Source organism: Sander lucioperca, chromosome 15 (genome assembly GCF_008315115.2).
Source record: "Sander lucioperca isolate FBNREF2018 chromosome 15, SLUC_FBN_1.2, whole genome shotgun sequence".
Taxonomy (NCBI): Eukaryota; Metazoa; Chordata; class Actinopteri; order Perciformes; family Percidae; genus Sander; species Sander lucioperca.
Genome location: NC_050187.1, coordinates 13,988,072 through 14,010,499, shown reverse-complemented (window position 1 = coordinate 14,010,499; position 22,428 = coordinate 13,988,072). Strand labels below are relative to the sequence as shown.

The following is a 22,428-nucleotide window of genomic DNA, read 5'->3' as shown; positions in this document are numbered from 1 at the left end:
AATGTCCTGCTGTGGCATCCGGTTTTTGGACCATTTTGTTTGTACTGTATAAGCAAAGTGTTAGTGTTACATCTCAGTTAGGTTAGGTACTTGTAGGAATTGTGCAATAATGACATTCACACATTTTTCTTTTGTTTACAGTAAATAAATAATAAACAATTACAAATCTTAAAGTCAAGTTCATAAAGTAACTTTCTTTGCATTCATTTGATTCCCAATTAAGATACACTGGTAAGAATGGCTTTACATTGTTAATATGTACTTAAAAACAGTTCTGAAATGCAAAATAATTATCATGATTAACTATAGAAATCTGGCGATTAATCGCGATTAAAAAAATGTATCGTTTGACAGCCCTAAAAAATACAATTACTTTGAACAGAGTCAGCAGTTTCCCTCTACTTCCAGTCTTTATGCTAAGCTAAGCTAAGCTAACCATACCATCTCCTGGCTCCAGGTGAGTGGTATCGATCCTTTTATTTACTGGCAAGAAAACAGAAACTTTTCTTCCATATTTCCAAAAATGTTGAACTATTTCTTTAAAGCAATATAATTGTAATCTTTCTGCATTCAAATGTCTAAAATGTACAATACCTATGATAGAGTATATATTTTTGTTTAGTTACATTATCCCAAATGTTTCAACAACGTTCAATGCCAGAGAAATCGATCCATTTTTATCGATGACGCAGAGCGTGTCGTTTGGTTAATTTCATTAGAATGACATGACATGAATAGACGTAACTAGACGTAACGTGAATAAAACTTTAATACATTGACTTGTCCGTGAACAGATACATTTTCATCGACAATGCTGGTTGTTTAAAAACGAAGACAACAACTCCCATGATCCTACGCAACTTTATGACGTCATCAAAAGTCTGTGTTTCATTTGAGAGACCCCTAGCGGCAGACAATTACATATTGTACGTTTAAGACAGAATTGAAAATCAACAGGAATCTATCCTTTAACACCACTGGGTTTGAATTTACTATACAGGATCAGATTAGCCTTCAGAACAATTTCAAGTCACTGCTTTTGGTTAAGAATGCTAGAAATAGAAACATTAAAAACACAAAAATCACTTATTTTTACAACTACATTTATTAAAAAAACAAAAATAGAACAAAAACAAACAAAAAAAGCAACCAGTGTCCCACCAGGGGTGAGACAGTTTACGGAGAGAGCCATTTTTTAAAAGCATACAAACCAGCAAATTGTAATCTAGCAGCATCCAAATGTTGGAATCTCCAAAATCATCATTTATATATTTAAATATATAGGTTTTTTTTGCCCTGGCAAGCTACACACTTTACAACATACACAGAGCTTTATTTCTCCTTAGTGCAGAAAAAAAAATACCCTTAATAAAATAAACAACTTTAGGTTAAATAAGCTTAAATAATAGTGTTAAATACAAGACACTTCTGTGGCAGATATGTACAGAAATAAACACATTTGGCATTGTAAGTGTGGTTCACTGGCGCTTGCTCTAATGCTCTAGAAACCACTGCATAAGAACACATTTTGATGTGATGATCACACACACACACACACACACACACACACACACACACACACACACACACACACACACACACACACACACACACACACACACACACACACACACACACACACACACGATTTTATATCAGTGAGCCACAGACAAGGCATGTGTTTATAAAAGAGAATTAAAAGCAAAGAGAAATCCATTTACAACCAAGAGTTTTAGGCACAGTCTCTTCCTGTTTTATAAATACATGTCAAGTACAACTGCTTCTCGACAGGAACTCTTCACGTTTGTGCTAACTTCTTTTTATTTTTTTTTATTTATTTTTTTTAACAGTTTCGTAACTACCACTTCATTATTGCTAGGACATCGTGACAGTGAATGGAAACTACTGACGAAAATGTGTGTAGGGAAAGCACCTTTAAACATCAAAATTACTGCCATGTGACCCTACATTACAACACTGAGGAAAAGAAAAAGTGGAATTCATTGAAAGAAAATGGCCCGAAACACCAAAACCATGAAACTTTTGGGAAACAGAAATCAGGAAAAAAAGGGTCAGTTGAGCTACATTCATTCCCACCCCCGCTATATGTTTCAAGACCGCCACATGTGGATTCCTCTTGGTGCAAGCAGACAGTAAGTACCACTTCATTATGTCCAGTACATTCCTCCCCTCTTTACTTTCCTGTGTCCGTGAAGGCCGGCACAGAAACAGCTGTGTGACAGTGTGTGCAGTACGATACAGTACAGCTGACTATACAGTACAGTAGACTGACGTGACATACGTAGGTAGATTATATGTTGACTACAGTAAATGAGCTTTACATTCCACTACTGTAAGAAGATCCCAGGGACTTGGGCGGGGCCCTGGGGTTGCCTTTCTCAATTCCTCTCCAGCACAGGAGATGAGAAGCTTTCCCAAGAGTCTATTTTGCCAGGATAAAGAAACTGTTAATGTCAGAAACAGCCCTGCACTTCAGACGGAGGAGGATCCCAAAAATAAGGTCCAGATCAGGATTTCAAGTCTCTCCACACAGGGCTGCACTACAGTCTCCTAAACAGGGGGCTTTTTAAAGAGTCTTGATTACTCTGGGGGCTGGTAATGGTTTGTTCTATAGTTTTGTTTGCCTGTGGATCATCTGGGAGTCTTAAGTAGGAGTTGAGTGGGTGCCCAGGAGGAGTGAAGGCCATCTCCCACTCCCTTCCTGCAGGTCTCTCTCTCTCTCTCAGGGTTTCTTGTCAATGCTGTGAAAAAACCACTCTGTGAACTTCCTGAGCTGAGCCGCCGCCGTCTGGCTCTCCTCCTGCAGTCGCATGTTGTCCTGTCTCAGGTGCTGCACCTCCTCCTGCAACATCGCCTTATCCTCTTTCTCCTGAACACACAAAAACACACAAAAACACACACACACACACACACACACACAATCAACACACGTGAGGCAAAATTAAATGGATACAAAAGAGGTTGACAAAAGCCCCGCTATTACAAGAACATCCGTCCGTCGTCGGCGCTGTGTAAATGGGAGGCATTAACATGGCAAAGCAGCCTTTTCTCTGTTCCGATAAAAGTGCACTTCCTCTCTCCATTTTAAGAACATTAGTTGAGGTGGGGAAATGTTGGGCTGGGACACAATAAGGGAAGGAAGCAGGATATTGAATTAAGTGGACGAGTTTGTATTACACAGACCGCAGGGCACCCATTACTCAATGTCTATTCTCCTGAGCTGCGTGACACACACATACGCACTGTTTGCTGACGTGGCAAAAGGAGAGCAAAAAGGTGACAAAAACATAAATCGGGAAATTCGTTTGATATGTGAACTCACCTTTCTGAGGTCATGCTGCAGCTGCCTGAGGATCACCTCCAACTGGTTGACTTTGCCAGTTAGTGTGGAGGGGGGGCCGCTGTAGGGGGACACAAGGAGGGATGTTGTTAAGACTCAAGAAAGACTCATTTATCGCATAATATAAAACTCAACAATGACTGCTTCCACTATGATACTGAAGCTAATAATGGACAGCTATCTAAGCCCCGCCCCCTTTAGTTACTGTTGCTATGCACGTCAAGCTTTCTATTCTCACATGGCAACAGCAGTCTTCCCATTTCTAGCAGTCAACCCTGGATTATGTCGGCTGAAAAGATGACTGTTGCCAGCTGATTTTTATCAGCTTTAGCTAGCTAGCTTTAGCTAATGCTAATATCTAGCCTTTGGACTTTTGTACAGTGTGATACAATACAAATATTACTTGTTCTAACAATCCTTGAATAGTTTAGATGCTTACTATTGGAACATATTTGGACAAGCAACTCAGTGGTTACATTTGTGCTTTAATGTATTTTTAAACAGGATGCTTCACTTTTACCAGAGTAAAGAATTTGAGGATGAGAAATAAGCGGAGGAGGAGTATGGCAAACGTAACACTATCTAATGCTGATTTGGGTGAACCTTATTACTTGTCACCCCACATAATAATATACAGAAGATAGCTAATGGCTTGCCTCTTGCTATTGTAAATAACGATCACCAACTGTTGATGGTAGTAAAGTAGCCGGGCATGCAGTTCATGCTAGCGCAGATAAAAACACTGTTTAATCCATTCCTTACACTTTCGTACTTGAGTTTTTGGTTCTGGAGAGGTTATAAGAAAAGACACCACCCTCCAGAGTCTTGAGATACTGAGTATTGCTCTTATGAGAGGTACACGCACACCACTTCAAGTGGAAAAATCCAAAGCGCAACAGGTCTGCTGTGCCTAGTTATGCTTGCTAAGCTATGATTGGACAATCACTGTTCAGGGGCGGGTTTTTAGCAAACAGTCAATTATTTACTTGCTACTGGAGCGTTGGTGCTTGTATGTTTATTTGTGTTTGATGGTAAAGCCTACTCTGCTTCCAGTGCTGCTCCCTCTGCCTCCACCACTCGTCTGGTTAGCTCTCTTGAGATCTGCAGAGCCTCCGCCCGCTGCATGTCCGTCATGGTGCAGAAAGACGCCACGCGCTGGTCTGGAGACAGAACAGGTGACGTAACAGGTCATAATCTGCCCTTAGTATCAAAAACAGGAAATGTTTCCAGCAACTCATTTCACGGTGTCAACATGCAACTAAAATAGAGCAGAACAACACACTCGCATGCATGCATTCCTAACAGAATGGGGCGATTCATTCATGCTTTGTATGAATGAATGGTTCTGGTTTAAGCCACCAAAAGGCAGTCCTCCCATTCGGAGGGATCTATAGCCAGACAATAAGAAACAAGGTGGTGAACAGAGCATTTCTAGACTATCACAGATAAAGTAAGTCCCCTGGGTGTTGCTCCGGCACCCTCTCCCCTCTAAGCTTACTCTGACAGCTGTTTGGCTCATCATGGGCTGGATCCCAGAGAGCTGTAAGGCACCAGTCATGCTTGTTTTACCATATCAGGCCCTTAAGCTTGCTCAAAGCCCCACGGAAAACCCAAACTTGGCATGTTATGCCTGGGGACTGCTCAGTTTTGAAGAGTAATGTACTTTTCTTTAGAAATCACTCTCTCTCTCAAGCCCTTGGTCTGAGACTAAAGATAGGAGGATCTGCATATTCATAGAAAAGATTAAGGAAACCCTCCCATTAATTTAGCCCCCAATTGAAAGCTAATCCACTCCAAGACAAAAGCTGATTGAGCCTGGAGTCGGTTGTTCAGACGAAGCAGGAAAAGGGAGACCAAGCTTTAATTTACATATGAATGAACATTTTCCTCATATGCGATGGCTGCATCAGAAAGATTAAAGAATTCTAGGAAAGCAGTGACGGGCGCAGAAAAACAGCTTGTCATTTTTGCGTGACCTGCCGTCCAGATTTACTGGACAAACGGCTGAAAATCAAACAAAAAACACTGAAGAGAACACATGGCAATCTATGTGAGTAAACATGCTGTATGTATTTGTGAGGGAATATTAAAAACATATCCATTAGTTGACAAAAAGAGTTTACAGCGTTGCACCAAAAGCCTTTTGTTGCCATTTATAATTCCATCTGCTTCAGCTTTGAAAAGTTAGGAGGTCACAGTGTTTTTTTGGATGCTGCAAGCCAATCCAAACTGAATATGAGCAGTCTCATAGGATTCACATGATCAAGGTTGTGAGTGCTATAAATGCTTTTACCTCTTTCTGCCCTGGCTCTAAACGGAGCTGGTTAAACATACAGTATATGGCACAATGGCAGCCTGGAGCCACTTTCTGCTCGGCAACAAGATTCTAGTTTACACGCTTTTCTGGGCCAGCCAGGCTGCCGTGACAACTGCCTTCTTGCTGCCAGTCAGACTCTGCATCATCTCCACTGATTCCACTCTTGTTAAATGATAAGCTGCGGGCAATGCAGCAGGAAATGCATCAAAGAAGAATCTCCACAGAGGATTCATTAATTATGACAAAATGAATGGTTACATGCTACGTTGCCCGCTCGCTGGTCTCAGGGTTGGACAGAGTTCAAGTGGAAAAAATACTCAAGGCATGTTAGTGTTTCCGTGATAGATGGGAAATACACTGGCATGAAAGTGGTCGCAAACGTACTTGAAGCAGGAAAGAAAAATGAACAGAAGTGATGATGCGGACCATGAAGTGGCTGAGATGTGTCAATGCTAATTCACTGAGAATAGAGTGTGACTGAGTGTAAAGACAGATTTCAGTTTTGACAGGAACATATCACTTATGTTGTTTGGAAAGTCAACATACTGCAAGCCCTCATAAGTTTATCCGAGCACTCGATTCCTAAAATTACTTGTTCCAGAGTCCACAAAAACCACACAAACAGCCATTCAGACAGTTGGAACAATGCAAATTTCCAATTTCCAATTTTCTGTTGCTTTGAGCTAGATGTCTGTCATCGTTTTGTAGAAGAAATACTCCAACATCTTGCAGACCATTCAGATTTAATTAACAAAAGGCCAAGAGAGGAGCTGAAATGACCCCATACTATCAACCCAAGAGCTTAATGGTAAACGGCATCGCTGTAAGAACTCTCCCTGAGTGGCCACTTGCTGGCTTTATGGTGTGAAAACTGGCACTATGTCTGCGCTGAAAAATGATAGCTCCTTCTTTCCCCAAGTTACATTGCTTGATGGGAATCACAATGGGGCTCAGAGCAGAGGCGCAAAAAGCAAAAAGGATTCCCACAAGTCACCTCCTACAGCACCTTAGGAGACACTAGAAGAAACACAAACGCAAAGCGCACACAAACCTGCACATGCAAGTGAGCTAGCACTTGCAGACACACACACACACACACACACAAACACACAAACAAACACACACACACACACCAACACACATACGCACACACACACACACACACACACACACACACACACACACACACACACACACACACACACACACACACACACACACACACACACACACACACACACACACACACACACACACACACACGCCAGGAGGAGGGGGAGGTTACACAAGGTGCCAGCAGCCTCAGCCAGGCTGGTTACCTTCAAAGGCTCGTGCTGCGTCAACCAGGTGAGACCAGTCCAGGCCTGTGGCAGTGTCTGGGAGGGGCATGAGGCCCGGGTCGCTGAACTTGGACCTGTCCGCCAAGGAACCGTCAGAGAACCAAAACTCATCTGCAGAGACAGGCAGGCACTCTGATCAGTGTCTAGGCCTGGCTTGAGTTTAGGGCTAATCTTTGAGTCACCCATCAGTTTGCATCACAAGAGGGGTTGGGAGAGGAATGGAGGAGCGTAGAGGGAGGAAGGCAAGGGGTTTATTCAAACTAGTCGTTGCTGCTAAAAGGGATGGTCTCTACCTTACTCCAGCCTTGCACATCAAACCACTTAGCTTAAGTCTATGTTGAGTAAAGTACTATCCTACACCTGAGTCCACTTCTAATCTGGATGCACCAAAATAACAAATCCTCCTAAACGTCGCAAACAATTTAACTTTGAAAAGAAAGGTTTGTATTTATGTGACAGCACGATAGGCTCACATTCAATCACTGTCTCTGCATAGCACGCGCAAGGCGCTGACTGAGGGTCAATAAATGACTTGTCTAAGTGAATGTCTTCATGTTTCAATCAATATCTCCTTTCACTCCCCTCTGTCTCTCCCACCCTCCCTCCCTCCCTGTCAGCCCTGAAAGACGGGGAATGCAATAAACAAGCTACCCATTCTGCAGAGAGGCATTTAGAAAAGCATGAGTGGAGAAGCAGAGAAGAGATGGAGAGAGTTTGAGGTGATGCTGACACTCTTTTCAATTTGCCCAGTGTCTCGGAGCTTGAGTGATTCACTGTTTACCAAATTGGGCTGTTTCAGGAAGGGGAAGAGAAAGCCTGTGTTCTGAACTACTCTTCAAAACAATTAGGAATCCATCAGGTTGACAGCCAGAAGAGGCCAAAGAGAGAAACATCTTTCCAAAAGCCATTTTCTATCTAACGACGGCAGCCATTGACAGGTGAGGGACGGTATGGAAATGAGACAGCGGGGGGACAGAGAGGGGAGGCAGGCAGGGACTTAAGAGTGAATGAAACGTAATGTATGACAGACATTGTGAGACTCCTGATGGAAAAAATAAACATGTTCATGTCAGAAATCTCAAAGACCTGCAGCGGCGCAGGCAGGACACGTCACACCTCTCATCACTAATACACATTCAGTAGATGCTGGGATAACAGTAGAGATGGGAATACTAGCCAGCAGTGACAGGTGTCTGCTTAATGCAGACGAAGCGACAGGCCCCTTGCAAGCTGCACGCTGCCTCGCCCAGTTCCAATTAGTTGGCTATATTGATGAGTGTTTCAGGAGTATGTACCAGTTGTTCTAATGATATTGGTAGGACACAAGTGGCCCTTCAAACAAGTATCTATATCCTGGCTTGTCTCTGGTGCCAGAGAAGAGGAATGATACTCCGAGAGCAACATGCAGAGAAGGTCTAAATGTATCTTAGAGGTATTTTAATAAGAGCAGTGCAGAGTTGTTGTTTTTTAAAACGGCTTCTTGGTGAAATTAAGTATTACTACTAGGTGTTTCTTTCGCAGCTGGCAAAGAGAGTCTCACTGTCTGTACTTACTCCGTAGGTTGGATGCTCCCTGGTTGTGAACCATGCGAGGAGGCAGTGTGCTGTGGTAAGGTGGGGTGGTGCTGAATAGGATGTCATTAGGCATTGTTTGGTCCAGCATGGAGCTGTGCGAGCTGGCGTAGGACGAACCCTTGCGGTTACTGCACACACTCTCGTCCGATAGCGTCCGGTAAAGGGTGCGTCTGGGTGACAAACTGCCCACTGCTGACACCTGAGAGAGGGAGAAGGAGAACACATAGTCACAACAATGCAAAACAATGGAGCTGAATGACCTCCAAATCCCCAGCGATGTATGCATCCTTCCCTGTGCTTTGCCTTTCCTCGGCACAGCAGGTTTACATGAGGGGCAACTGGGTGGGTAAGGAGGGAACATCAGGGAGCAGTGTCAGGAATCAATTACAGTCTTTGCTCTCGGGAAAATGCAGATGGATTGAGCACAGCTGGACAGTGTCTGGCAGAGTAGGAACAACATGGGACAGGGCTTGTGGAGGTGGTGACAGGGGTCGTGGCACTGAGACAGCCAATAGGCATTGAGCTTAATGTGAGAAACTACAGAAGGCAGAGAAGACCAAGTGATAAGTGCCACAATACAAGGTGAAAAAGAAATAAATAGAGCAAGCTAATGCTATTATCTAAAGTTACTGTGTTGACATGGCATCAGTAAGTTGCACACGAAAGCATGGCAGGATAACGGCACCTTATACATCTTCCCATAATGCAGTCAGACACTTATAATAATCTGAGCCTGTCAGTGGCAAAAACAACCCACTTGGATGGAAATTGATGGTGCGCATTTGCACCATTGGGTTACACTGCAGCCTGGTTAGTGGCTGCCAGTCTCACTCAATACTGGATTACTTTCAAAGATTTTTGTTCACATTAGTCACTTAAAACACAAATGCATGAGATAATAAAATAATAAAACAAAATTCCCCTTTAAACTAAACTCCTGCATGAACTATTATCCAGTGATGGTCAATACAGATAAATAAGGCACAGTGGAACTCCTGTAGAAGTCCATTTAATGCAGGGCTCTATTAAAAACGTATCATATTTGTGAAAAAAACTTGTTCTATTGTTTGCTTGTTTACAAACCAAAGACCCAATGAACACAGCTCACTAAAGCAGTGGCTATAATGTACTTATATACAGTGTTTGCTGCTTTATGTGTACTCTCCAGAATATGACTCATATTAAAAAGGCCACACAGGTCAAGAGGCAACACAAGGTCAGGATGAACAATTACAAAAGCTTTGAGGCTTTGAAAAGCAGCATCATCCTGAGGGGACGAATTACACAGAATACCACTGCAGGGATAATCAAGTTTCATGACTGTGGCCAGAATTTTGACAGAGGATCTCCTGTTTAAACACACAAAACCACAAAGGCCAACTCAATCCACCATTGTCCCTTTTAGGTTACATAAATATTGCAGGAGTGAAATCAAAAGCTCAGCCACAAATGGTATGCGGAGCAGTTGGCCAGATGGGTAAATGTCTGCCTTTGGCTTCCCAGCTGTAGCCAACACCAGACTAGGATCCCCACAAGCCAACACCCAGCCATCTCCATTTCAAAGACGGATCCCCCACAAATCCCACCGTGACAATTTCACAAACATCTAGTACGTCTTTAAAGCGGATATATGTACCGGAATTCAAAGCAGCATACATACAAACTGCCTCCAAAGAACATCTTAGAGGCTTTGACTTAACAAGGTTGTCTCTTATTGCAAGTTTCCCCACCCAACTTTACAAGATTAGACCCCATAAGGTTCTCGCTCATCAAAACAACTTTAAACAGGATTTGCTGCTCTCTCATATAAAGCAGAAATAGCACAGATTTGGAGCTCCAATAAATGGAGTCACGGCAAATGAAACCATTTGCAGTAGGGCTTTATGTTTTTTTAGAAGCCATCTATTTATTAGATCTACAGCATCAAACCGGGCTCTCTAAACACATCTTGGCACTGGTTAACTGAACCCGCTGTGCACATTATACAGAAAATATTGTGTTAATCAAACCTGCAAGATTATTGACTATTTCAGTGTGTCTAAATGTATCAGTCGAGGCAGCAGTGACACATCCACCGAGATTCTTCCTGATTTCCCTGACTTTTTTCCCCTCACCGCTCGCATCAAACAAAAAACGGCACTGAAACCCTTTGACGTGCCACTTGGGAGGATGTGTTGGACAACCACCTATTCAGATGCCTTTTTTCTTTCCCACAGGAGGTTTAAAAGAGGAACGTTGTGGGAGAATAAGCTGCGAACGGCCTTTCCTTTACGTCAGCCACACAATAGCCTGCCTGTTTGTGGAAGGGCGTCTCAGCGGACACCGCGGCTGGCAAGAAAAATCTCTCTGCACCTGCTCACCGACACAAACACTGGCATCGGGTGACTACCGGAAGTGACACACAAATTAACCTTTAGGTGGTTAAACAAGTCAGACAGTATTACATTTAAAATAAATCAACAAGGTTTCCAATACTGTCATGACTGTATTTTGATTCCTTTACGTGCCAGCAGATGATATTGAAAACATGCAGTCCCAGAGAAGCTGCTCCCAGAGAAGAACAGTTTGTTTTTATTGGGATCAGATGTGTATATGGTTAGAGTGTTTGGCTCTGTGCCCTACTTCATGCATCCCTCTCCCAGACTGCCTTTCCACACATTGTATTGTTACAATGAATCAGACCGGAGAGTGAGATTACAACAAGGACTGCATTGCTCTTTGAATCAAACGAACAGCAGTGTGTACCTTTGTACTGGTTACTGTGTTTTCTTTCTCTGTGGGAAACCAAATATAATCAAATTAAGGGAAATCACAATGCAGGCCTGATGCAGCTGCTTTTATTTTAGGCATTGACGCTGCCTGGTTCTCTTGTAAGCATCACATTCTATATACTGTAAGCCCAGTGCACAACAGCAAGACAAACTGATCAGTGCACTAAGCTGTTCTGTGTGAGGGACAAGACCTGCCTTTGCCAAATGACATGCCCGCTTTCTCGATGAAGTGCACTTATATTAGGACTGAGCAGCATCCAAAAATAACCCATTTGTATGTCTCCAGGGTCTCTTCCTGGTAGATAATGGATGGGGGATGGGAGACGGAAGATGCAATTAATAGAGTCTGCAGGACAGAGGAACATCAAACATCGATGCACTCTCTGCAACTCCCTGCCTTTAATCCATGACATCCCAATTGAGCAAACCCAGGACCTGTTATAAATTAAATTATCCAAACAGTCAGTGCCAGTCAATGGGGACTGAAAGGGTCTTGTGTCAGGAAAGACATCAGCTGTGGTGCTCAGCAGCAGGACCAGCTGATGGGCAGCAGATGTTTATCCTGCACTACTTGGTTCCCAGCAAGAGGTTGTCTGCTCTGATTCTGGCTTTGTAGGTACTACGTCTCTTAGTCAGCATGATAAAATAGCCTTTGTGTTTGGAGTTGATCCTAACAATGTCATGTCATCGTGCTATTATTATCATTACTTCACAGTTTCAACAGGTTTGATTTGTCAACACCAAAATTATTGTGTCATTTAGAGGCTATTAGTCAATCAGCCGCGATGACCTCACCTTACGACTCCGGTCTTCTCCTGGAGGGCTGTCGGGCAACATCATTTTAAGATATTCTTCTTTCGAAAGTCTCCGCAGTGATTTTTCATCGCGCTCAGAAGCCTGGAGCTGGCAGGCGGCCTCCTGTGCGTACAGCTGCCTGTAGACCAAACAGAGGAAACAGAAGAGCAGAGCTCATCAGAAGGGTCATGGAAGCTGTATTGTGCAAGGGAGGCTTTGGGCCATTGCAGCTTGGGTCCAGCTATTTGGAAAAGAATGTCAGTATTACACAAAGGGTTCAGGTGGATCTGTCTTAGCATGCCAACATCAGGTGCCTCCATGCCAGTCAGGTGAACTTGGGGTAACATGGTTGGAGAGGGGAGCCAGGGAGGGAATTTATTACCAATCCCACCCTGTCCCATCTCACTCTGCCAAACCAATGATAAAAGACAATGTGCAGAATGCAGCAAAGCACTGTAAGAGGTAGAGAGGAAGGGGGAAAAAAGGTTTTGGACAGAAAATACATCAACAGACAAGTGCAGACCACGGACTCTAGAGGAGTGTTCAGACAAACAACAGAGGACATGAGAGCTGTTAGACAGAATTGGGAAAGGACCTACAAGAGGTGACATGTTTTGTTTTGGTGGCTGTGTTTGTCAGTGGGGTGCTTGTCATTGTAATGCTTTTCAGGGTGCTGAGTGTTTAGAGGGGGGGATACAGCATAGGGAGGGTGTGACTGACCTGGCTGGTTAAGTTGTATGGCTGTGAGACCTCTGCTTTAAGTGAGCAGCCTGTGAGCATGACACACTGAGTGCTGTTGGCAGGATGTTAGATGGCCGTCGGGGGATACGCTACACAGCGAGACGATGGGCAGCCTGGCTGCGATGGTTACCTAGAGACACCATTACTGAGAGTTGCCCTGTTTTAAGCTTTTGGCACCATGGCAACCAAGCCCTAAATACATAGATGGGTATTGCAAATGCCCATGTGTGATTGCCAGATGCATTTGACTGATTTACAAGAGCTCTGGTTGCTCTATTCTGAAGGCAGCATCCAGGAAAAATAAGTGCAATTAATTGAGCTCAGTATACTGGTGGTTTGGTGCTAAAACTGTACAGAACAACTCCCTTCTTTTCCCCATCTGTATTCTACTTAGCTCTTGTCCAATTTGGTCTTACATGATCGATCCATGATTACGGGAAGATTGGAACGACGCTAAAGCGCCGACCTTTGCAATTAAAGGTTATTCTACTGTTTGGGAGCGTCTGTTAAATGCCTACAATGTGTAATAAATGTTTTCTTGCACAGCAGGTCCTGAGTAATTACCTTTTATTATAAATACAAATTTTGAATGCCTAAAATTTGAAAACAAAAGACAAAAAAACACTGTCATGCTGCCAATAGCTGTTACCGGCCTCCACTCCACCAGAAAGCCTAAAAATCAAGGGGCACGCGCAACCACAACATCCCTGGTTTGGGTGAAGATTGGGCTGCTTGTTGCATGTCACCCCCCTCTATCACTGTAGTGACTGACAAAAACAGGAGGAAGTATTGTGGACAGTACACAGCAGTAGGATTCTGGAGGAGATACAGCAGAAATGTCACAGCCACTGATGCACAGCTGGTTGTCCTCTACTCTCAGCATGTGCCACATGGCAAGACTAGCGCTTTAGACCTGCCATGAGACACAAGTGGGGCGGTGGTCTGGGACAAAGGGTGTCGGCTGGGAAGGTGTGTGTGGGGGAGCAGGCTGGGCCACAGGGGGTTGACTTCTGACTAACTGTGTACCTTGAACGCTCAGACAGCATTGTGAGAAGGAACGCTAACAAGCTCTCCGCTCCTCTGGAACAAGAAGCAGAAGCAAGAGAGAAACAGCCCAGGGTTAGGAGCATTGATACACATCCTGCATTACATACAGCGTCAGAGCAAATGAGAAAACTTTTTTAGAAAGGGGGAAGAGAAACTTCATTAGGTTAGAAGAATGTCTGTGAGTAATATTAGGCCATTCATCATGAGGCACTGTTATGTAAGATGAAATAAAACTGTAGGATTATATAAACAAACAATGGGGACGGTAATTGAATTACAGAGATTTTTCATAAGTCGGTAGGAGACGACTTCACTGCATGCAATCAATCACATAGTCTTAAGTGGCAAATTTCACAGCCTAAATGAAATTACTTGGGAACGAGAGCAGGGGGTTTCTTCCAGGGAAAATCTCACATTCTGTCCTCCAAAATACAGTATGCCCACAGCGCGCGTGCACACACACACACACACACACACACACACACACACACACACACACACACACACACACACACACACACACACACACACACACACAATCAATGGCTCTCTCTTCTCTACAGCAAACCATTTAATCATCAGACAGATACAGTCAGTCGTCACTGTTCATATAAAGTCTGAGGGGAGTATACATTCTCAACCTGGCTGAGCGGCTGCATACATTCCTCTAACTTTGCAATATTTCTAGAGGCTATTCTGTGGCGGGTGTGTCCTTGGGCTGCATGTGTGACAGCAGTGTGTTGTTGTGTGTGGATCGTTGCTTGGCTCCCAGCAGAGATGCTGATCTGGTAGAGGCTCAGCCTGGCAGTCCACGGGGACACAGCTTCACAGGAACAATCAATAACCACAAGTGACATGTGCCAAGTGTATTATGTCCGCGGCTTCATTGAGCTTATTTATTTTGTGGCTGTCGGCTTCAATCAAGGCCAGTTTATGCACACTGGGTGGACTCATAGGAGGGGGGGAGGGGATACTTGTATTGGAATGGGTCTGGCTCTAGTGCAACAGTAAGCAGCTCTCTACAGTGAGAGAAACAGTGCCGACGAGGCCAGTTAGCGTGATTAAAAAGTGTGTCATCTAGCTTTGGATGATAGCTGATGTTGAACTTAATGTGAACTTGCACCAAACTGTACTAATTTTGTTTTGTTTTTGTGGTATGTGAGCGCATTTGGTGATGTTCTTAAACATGCTCTCTCTTGCGTTCTCTCTCTCACACACACACTCACCCACACTCTGAAATGTTGGGAGGTCCCTCAGTGCTGTGGGCATCAACATCATCATCAGTCGTCTTCATGCCCACTGGAAGTTTGCAATCGGACTGTGGGTGTGTCTGTCCACAAGCCTCTGAGCTGGGCTCCGGCCCCAGCTCTTGCCCCGGCTCTGGCCCTGGCCCTGAGCTGCTGGTCTGGGGGATGGTGTACACCTTGGAGGAGTCAGCGGACATACAGTATCTGGCCCCACGGGCCAGGGGACTGCCAGAGTGGTGTGAGCCACTGACCAAACAGCAAAAAATAAAGAATAATGTAACTCAAAAGTGATCAAAATGAATGAATTTAAAAATCAGAGAAAAAAAACAACATAAAAGCATAAACAAACAACAATGAAAAAATGAGAAAGGCAACTAGCTCAGATGTTAAAGGTCCTATGACATGCTGCTTTTATAGGCCTTAGTGGTCCCCTAATACTGTAATACTGTGAAATTCAGCCTTGGTGCAGAATTACAGCCATTAGAGCCAGTCCCACAATGAGCTTTCCTTAGAACGTGCCATTTCTGTGTCTGTAGCTTTAAATGCTATTGAGGAGGAGAGAGGGGGGGGCAAGGTGGAGGGTGGCCTTGACCAACTGCCACTTTGCTTGTTTGCAAGCCATGATGTCTCTATCTTTCTCATGGGCGGGCAAAGCAGAGAAAGGGGAGGTAACCTTTCCCCTTATGATGTCATAAGGAGGAGATTCCAGATCGGCCCATCTGAGCTTTCATTTTCTCAAAGGCAGAGCAGAATACCCAGGGCTTGGTTTACACCTATCACCATTTCTAGCCACTGGGGGACCACAGGCAGGCTAGGGGAACTCATATTAATGTTAAACTTCATAAAGTGACATTTTCATGCCATGGGACCTTTAAGAAACAACCAGGATGATTTTCATCTTAAACAGAGTAGTGAAAGCACTGCTGCTTGCTCAGACAGGAAGACGTCATCTCCTCCACATGGAGTAGAGTCAAGCTGGTTCACCTCTGACCTACATTGGAAGATGACTCACATCCAGTTTATCATGTGCATATTCCTGCTGAACTTTGTCCTTTCAATATTTAGTCAAATATCAACTGACAAACTGGATTAAAAGAGTCAGTGCATTCAAATCAGAAATAAGTTATTGCCCCACTGACTCCCAGTGGTATCTAGCCAGTTTTATTTGTAGAGGTTTTGAGATATTTACCTCTGTGACTTCAGCTGATTTCTGAACCTCAAAATAAAATATAAATATATAATATAAATTTCTTATTTTGTGATTTGAGTGAACTAACCCTTGAACTTATGATCCAATGGCCAAAGGAATACTTTATTTGTAGAGAAAAAAGGAAATAGTCTAAACTTTATTTTAGCTACAGTTACTAAAACAGTTCCTATCTGTTTGTTTCTGGCTGATTTCATATACAGTACATCACAATAGATCACAGAATCCATTTGATTCAAACATGGCTATGCACCATTTCTTTGTTTATGATTATTGTTTCAGGTTTGTGAAAATTCCTAGAATAACTCCATATCCTTATACTACATCCTCATTCAAGTAACGGCAGATTTATGCAGGATGAATGAATCACATTTGACAGTGATGAGAAAATGAGCCATGCCCATGCATCAGACAAAGCGCTTCGCTCCTTTTAAAATTGCATTGCTTGCAGTGCATCCTTTGCAATGTTAAGAAGTCCCCCAGAATAGCACATCTACTGTAGTTTCCTATTTTTCTCATCATTTAAATGAGGCTGGGCAGTTTGTGTCACCTGCCTGGTTAGGATTCCTCTGTTAGCCGCTCAACTGGACTCAACTCAAGGTCCAAAGCCTTGTTCTTTGTTGGAAAACTTTCAGCAAACACAAAACATTCCTCTAAAATACCTCTGAGACATTACAGTTGGCCTAAGCTGGAGGCGCTACACACTCCGTTTCCATATTCATGACCATCTGGGCCACACCCTGCAAAATGTGCTCCTGCTGCTTCACTGTTTGTTCAAATGACACTCTGGTGTCAAAGACCATTACATAAAAGGTGGGAAGCATCGAGTCGTCAAGGTGATGGCGTGGGCTCTTTACTCATTTCTGAATGGTGTCCTGGAGTGGACAGCTCTGACGCCTTCCAAACAGGTCAATGATCTCAACAGATTGTACTAACATAATCCTGTATGGCATAAACAAATAGATACCCATTCTATTTCACAGAGACAGACTGTGAGTGGCTGCAGGGCCAACCCTCTCTGACACCCCTCCTCTTTCCCAGATGGGCCCCAGTCTGGTGAGGAGGACTTGGATGACGGTGTGATGAAACCCCCTGTGTTGCTCTGGCCTGACAGCAGCCCCACCCACCGTCTTCAGCACAGCTGGATGAGTAAGGCTGAGGGTCAGGAGTGAGGGAGCACGGTTGGGTGAAAAGGTCAGCTAACAGCCAGCAACCATCCTTTTGTGCATGTGTTGTTGTCTATGTGTGGGTTTAATAGAACAGATAATGGGCTAAATTGATTGCCGGCGGTGGTATATGTGAATGTACATCCACATGTTTGAACGCATTGGATTGTTCTCAGAGTCATGTACCGTGAAAAGGGTGTCATTTTTCTCAGAGGGAGGGCAAATAAATGACCCAACATGCTAGAATTAAGCCACAACATAATGAAGTAATTGCCCATAGAGAATAAAGAACATCACATTCTGACATTAGCACTCCTGCTAATGTCAGAATGTGATGTTCTTTATATATATATATATATATATATATATATATATATATACAGTGTGGTGACAAAAGGAAAAAAAAACATGAAGTCTCCTAGGCCTGGGCCTTCAGAACAGCTTCAATGCTCCGTGGCTTAGAATCAACAACTCACCAATCTCTGTCTTGACCGACCCAATGCACACTTTTAGCAGCAGATATAAGCAGCTAAAACAATTGGAAACGGCACATCTAGAACTGTCTTTTAGGGGGAACAAGATAAATACAACACACATCCTGTCTCTGCACTGTACCTTGAATGGGATGAGATTTCGCTCAGGTCCCCGATGCTTCCTTCCGTCACATGACTAGACATAATGGCAGAGGCGTAGCCCTGTGGCAGGTACAGTTTCCCATGATCCTCTTCCGACGCCCCATCCTCATGGTGCTCTGACACCCAGTGGTGTCCCTGATCCCCCACCCTGCCCTGCAGCAACACCCGGGCACCAGGGGCCACGCAGGGATTAGTGTCGATGCCGCTGTCTGTTGACGCTCCTTTGATGTAAGTGAGGCCCAGCATCTCCGGGTCCATCAAGTCTCCAGAGCCAAAGTGCTTATCGTCGCTGTTGCTGGAGGCATTGCTTGAGAGAGTGTTGCTACTCGAGTGGCTAGAGTTTTTATCACCCGTCTGGTAGAAAAAAAAGAGAGCAAGAGGATTAAAGGAGATAGAAATACAGTAAATCAGACGAGGTCAAACAGCAGCTGCAAATAATTCTTACGGTTGCTTTAACATGCTTGGCGCACTAGAGGGGGATGGGTTTACCCATGAGGCTACATCACATGTCCATGTGTCCCCGACTGAGGCAACTGCTTGTTTTCTTGAGGCCCGTGTTAATGTCAGGCTAATTGACAGTAACAGGAAGGAAAACAAACACAATATGCTGAATGTCTCATACTTTGTTTGTGACCTTTTATATTCTTGCGTGATAGATCCACATAATACCGCCCCTAAATCACTTTAAAAGGGGAGTATATTGTTTGGGGAGGGAGAAGGGGAGGGCACCAATGTGGGACTATGTCCTGAGTTTGTTTGTATGTATGCTCATTTCTGTATATTGAAAACGCCTAAAATAAAGTTATATAAAAAAAGGGGGAGCATATTATTCTCACCAACTATTTTACTCAGCTTTGATCAGAAAGCCAAAGTTGTACATCATCAAGCTAAAAAGAAAATCTCTAAAAAGGTCAGACCAACTTAACTCCAGTGTATCCAAAATGTAGATCAGTGGCATAACAAATAAAATGTATTGACTCAAAAACAAGCCTCTAGTGAAGGGGGGTTACAGTAATGCTTAATTACAGAATATAAACTAATACTTCCAGTTTATGAGCGGTCGAGTTTTCTTTATTATGCTATGCTAAACACTGCTAAATCATGAAAGCAACTTAAATCATCACATTATAAACAACTACTCTGATTTGAAAAAAAGCAGCTTCTGAGTATTAGTAAAATTCCAAGAAAATCTTTATCCACTGGCCTGGGTAAATGCAACACTGGCTAGAAGCACTGGAAAATGTTGTTAGCTGTGTGTGGCAACATCCAGAATCAAAGGAGAAAGAAAAGATGGAGGGAGAGAGAGTGAATGGGCCAAAAAAAGAAGATAAGGAATATAGAGAAAGGAGAAAATGAGAGGCTTGAGCACTTAATATATTCAACCTTCTAGGAAAATGTGTCCTAGAAAAGTGTGAGACAGGTGATGAGATGAGACTCCCGTTAGCATACTGATGAAGGGAAAGTGATAAGTGCAAAGAGCGGCTAGAGGGGACGACATGATGTTGAATAACCCAATTGAGCTGCTGGTTGCTGCAAAGCAAATAAACAAGGGCAATCTGACCTCACCCCGATCCAAACACTAATATGGGGCAAACCAGGTCTGACAGTGCATATTTGGACAGATTTCTACTACAAAAACAGCACACATACTGCAGAGGCTTCATTAAACACTTTCAAACACTTTCATTTAATGGTCATGTGGGCAGCCTCTGCCAAACCGAAATCAAAGTAGGTCAGACATTTACCCTGGACAGCTTGTTGGGCGAGTCTTTGCCTCCTTCTCTTTGCTTCAGAGGGTTCAGGATCTTCGTGGAGGGGATGTGCCATTTGGCCTCTGTGGGGCCGAGAAGAAAAAAAAAAAGCTAAGGGTGGAGACGTACGTGGTGTGAATAGACAGCATATATCACAGTTAAAAGAACATCAGACTCACCTGCAGATCTTGTCCTCTCCAGGGTGGGCTCCCGTTCCCTGTGGATCTCTCCGTCACCCCCCTGGATGTCACCTGCCCGCTCATGGAGGATAGGGGAGGGGCACCTGGAGAAAGAAAGAGGGAAATTGGCTGTAAATTACTGTCTACAGAGTGAACTCTGTATTTTAGTCAGAGAAAGGCTTCAATAGTTTACCACCAAGGTACAGCAATTAGCTCGAGATCATTTAAGGTCGAATCACTTGAGCTTATAATAGAATAAAGGAGCTGCCAGACATTGCTGACAAGAGACCTCCTTTTATTCGACTGGGCATGCCAGACACTGTCTTGCTCTCGACAAAGGGGAAAGAGCAGCACATTTTTCAAAGCAGGTCTTAATTAAACCTTAAAGAGCCAATAAAGGTTACAACAGATGAACAGAGGCTACAGTGTCTCGTGATCTTTAGCTCAGATTCTAACCGGAGATCAACCGGCTAGTCAACATGTCTGCCGCTCTGCATCCTGACAGCTCTGACAGGACAAAGTGATCCCTGAGAGTTCAGTGCACTTTGAGGCCTCTGACAGAAAGGCAGCAGTGTGCAGCTAGGCCTCTTGTCATGGTCTGTAACCACTTACAGACAGACATCGGTCTCTGGATTATGGATTCTACTCATGTACAAGACTCAGCCTGACAGATGTCACGTCTGTACAGTCTGAAGCCCTGCATACTATTATATGATCCAAAGCAGGACAAAGAACCAAATATTGAAAAGAGTTCTGTATTGGACTGTTAAGGGGGAAAAACACATGAACAGGAAAACTTTTGATGACAGAAAGAAATTGTGATTCTTTTTTTCTTCTTCATGTTGACAGAAGCTAAAAAGGTCCATGTCGGTTTAAGCCTCTTCCTCCTGCTCTCGTTTTTATGATTGTTTGTTTTTTTGTCAACAGATGTCTTTTCGATGGCTTTCTCCAAAATTACAGTGTAGTTTGCTAAATTGGCACTTCAGTTGAAGAGCTGAAGGACAAGAAAGAATTCTTTATAATAACTGTCTATTATATCTTAAGTGCTCATCCTTTTTAAGTCTTCTGAACAGAAGCAGGAAGATGTTACTGTAAAAAAAGTTCTGTACTTGGCTTGGATATTTTATGGCTATAAAGCTGAATTGCCTATTTTACAAAGTGACCATTTATGTTTGAGATAGCCTTCATGTTCTTCTGAATAAAATCATCAAAGTAAGGCTTTGGGATGGTTGAATGGAAAGTATAATAATGCATGTTAAAAGTAAATGAAAACTAGTACATGAAACTCTAATCATCCATCATCTTCTCTAATTTTAAGCTCTGGATGTGGTATTAGACTGTGACAGGCATCATTTTATTGTTTTGTTAGATCACTACCTGCTAAAAAAGAAAAAAAGAGTGATGACTGCCCAAAAGTGCACTGATGTTTTGGTCATTTCATGTGGAAAAATTGCTGTCATTTTACAAAATTGGAAGTTCTCAGAAATAGTACTGGGACTGATTGTAGCTGCACTCATTACTGCAAAACCGCATATTCCTGGAGGGACTACTACTAGGCTATTTTAACAGAAGTAACACTGCTGTGGGCCCGTACCCATCGTATCCAGGCTGCTGGGACCATGTGCCACTGCCACAAGGTCCTGGATCACTGGAGGAGGACTGGTTACTGGGGGAGCTGCGGTAGTGCTGGTCTCCCTTGTTACATGAGGTGACCTGGGGGTTCTCCATATCCTGCATCGTCCTGCAGAAACAGATGGACAAAAGATACACACGTTTAGAACACATTGCCATAGATGGTCAAAACCTGTGCTGTGCATCACATTATTATGTATAAATCGATTTTGGGCTGCAACTAATTACTTAATTGTTTATAAAATGTCAGAAAATAGTGAGAAAAGAAAACATAAAAATTCCCCAGAGCCCAGGGTGACATCTTGAAATAGTTTGTTTTGTTCAACCAACAGTCCAAAACATTCAATTTATAGAAAAAGAAAAAGAAAAGCAGTGCACTCTTTTAAAATGATGGAATATGCAGATGACTTAAAAGATTAGTTAATTGTTAAAACTGTTGACGTATTAATATTGTGTCAATCAAGTAACTGCTTCATTACAAATTGTAGCACTACTACTGTGTACAGATTATTATTTGAAACAATTCTATACCCAATGTCTGAATTAGACTCTAGAAGCTGACATTTCATAAGTGGAAAAACCTATTTTCTTTTTCTTCACTGTCCAGTGTTAATGACTATTATTGGGTTGGGTGTCACTCCAGCGAATCACACCGTAAATAATCT

At 43.2% G+C, this 22,428-nt stretch overlaps 1 protein-coding gene across 6 annotated transcripts in view; it reads right to left on the bottom strand.

Moving 5' to 3' along the window:
* Positions 1-748: 748 nt before the first annotated feature.
* The window catches only part of LOC116039339 (signal-induced proliferation-associated 1-like protein 2), a 92,861-nt gene continuing 71,181 nt past the window's right edge, over positions 749-22,428 (bottom strand). For 2 of the 6 annotated variants that reach the window (XM_031284084.2, XM_035992005.1), the window contains exons 11-22: positions 21,726-21,872; positions 20,132-20,235; positions 19,947-20,035; positions 18,182-18,555; positions 15,173-15,439; positions 13,926-13,979; positions 12,159-12,297; positions 8,572-8,791; positions 6,998-7,129; positions 4,404-4,521; positions 3,344-3,422; positions 749-2,890 (exon numbers count right to left, since the gene is read on the bottom strand). In XM_031284084.2, coding sequence (XP_031139944.1) covers positions 2,744-2,890; positions 3,344-3,422; positions 4,404-4,521; positions 6,998-7,129; positions 8,572-8,791; positions 12,159-12,297; positions 13,926-13,979; positions 15,173-15,439; positions 18,182-18,555; positions 19,947-20,035; positions 20,132-20,235; positions 21,726-21,872 — 1,870 coding nt within the window. In that variant the 3' untranslated portion in view covers positions 749-2,743. Of the gene's footprint in view, positions 2,891-3,343; positions 3,423-4,403; positions 4,522-6,997; positions 7,130-8,571; positions 8,792-12,158; positions 12,298-13,925; positions 13,980-15,172; positions 15,440-18,181; positions 18,556-19,946; positions 20,036-20,131; positions 20,236-21,725; positions 21,873-22,428 lie in introns of those variants that run through there. The other 4 variants (XM_035992007.1, XM_035992006.1, XM_035992008.1 and 1 more) reach the window with 4 other exon arrangements.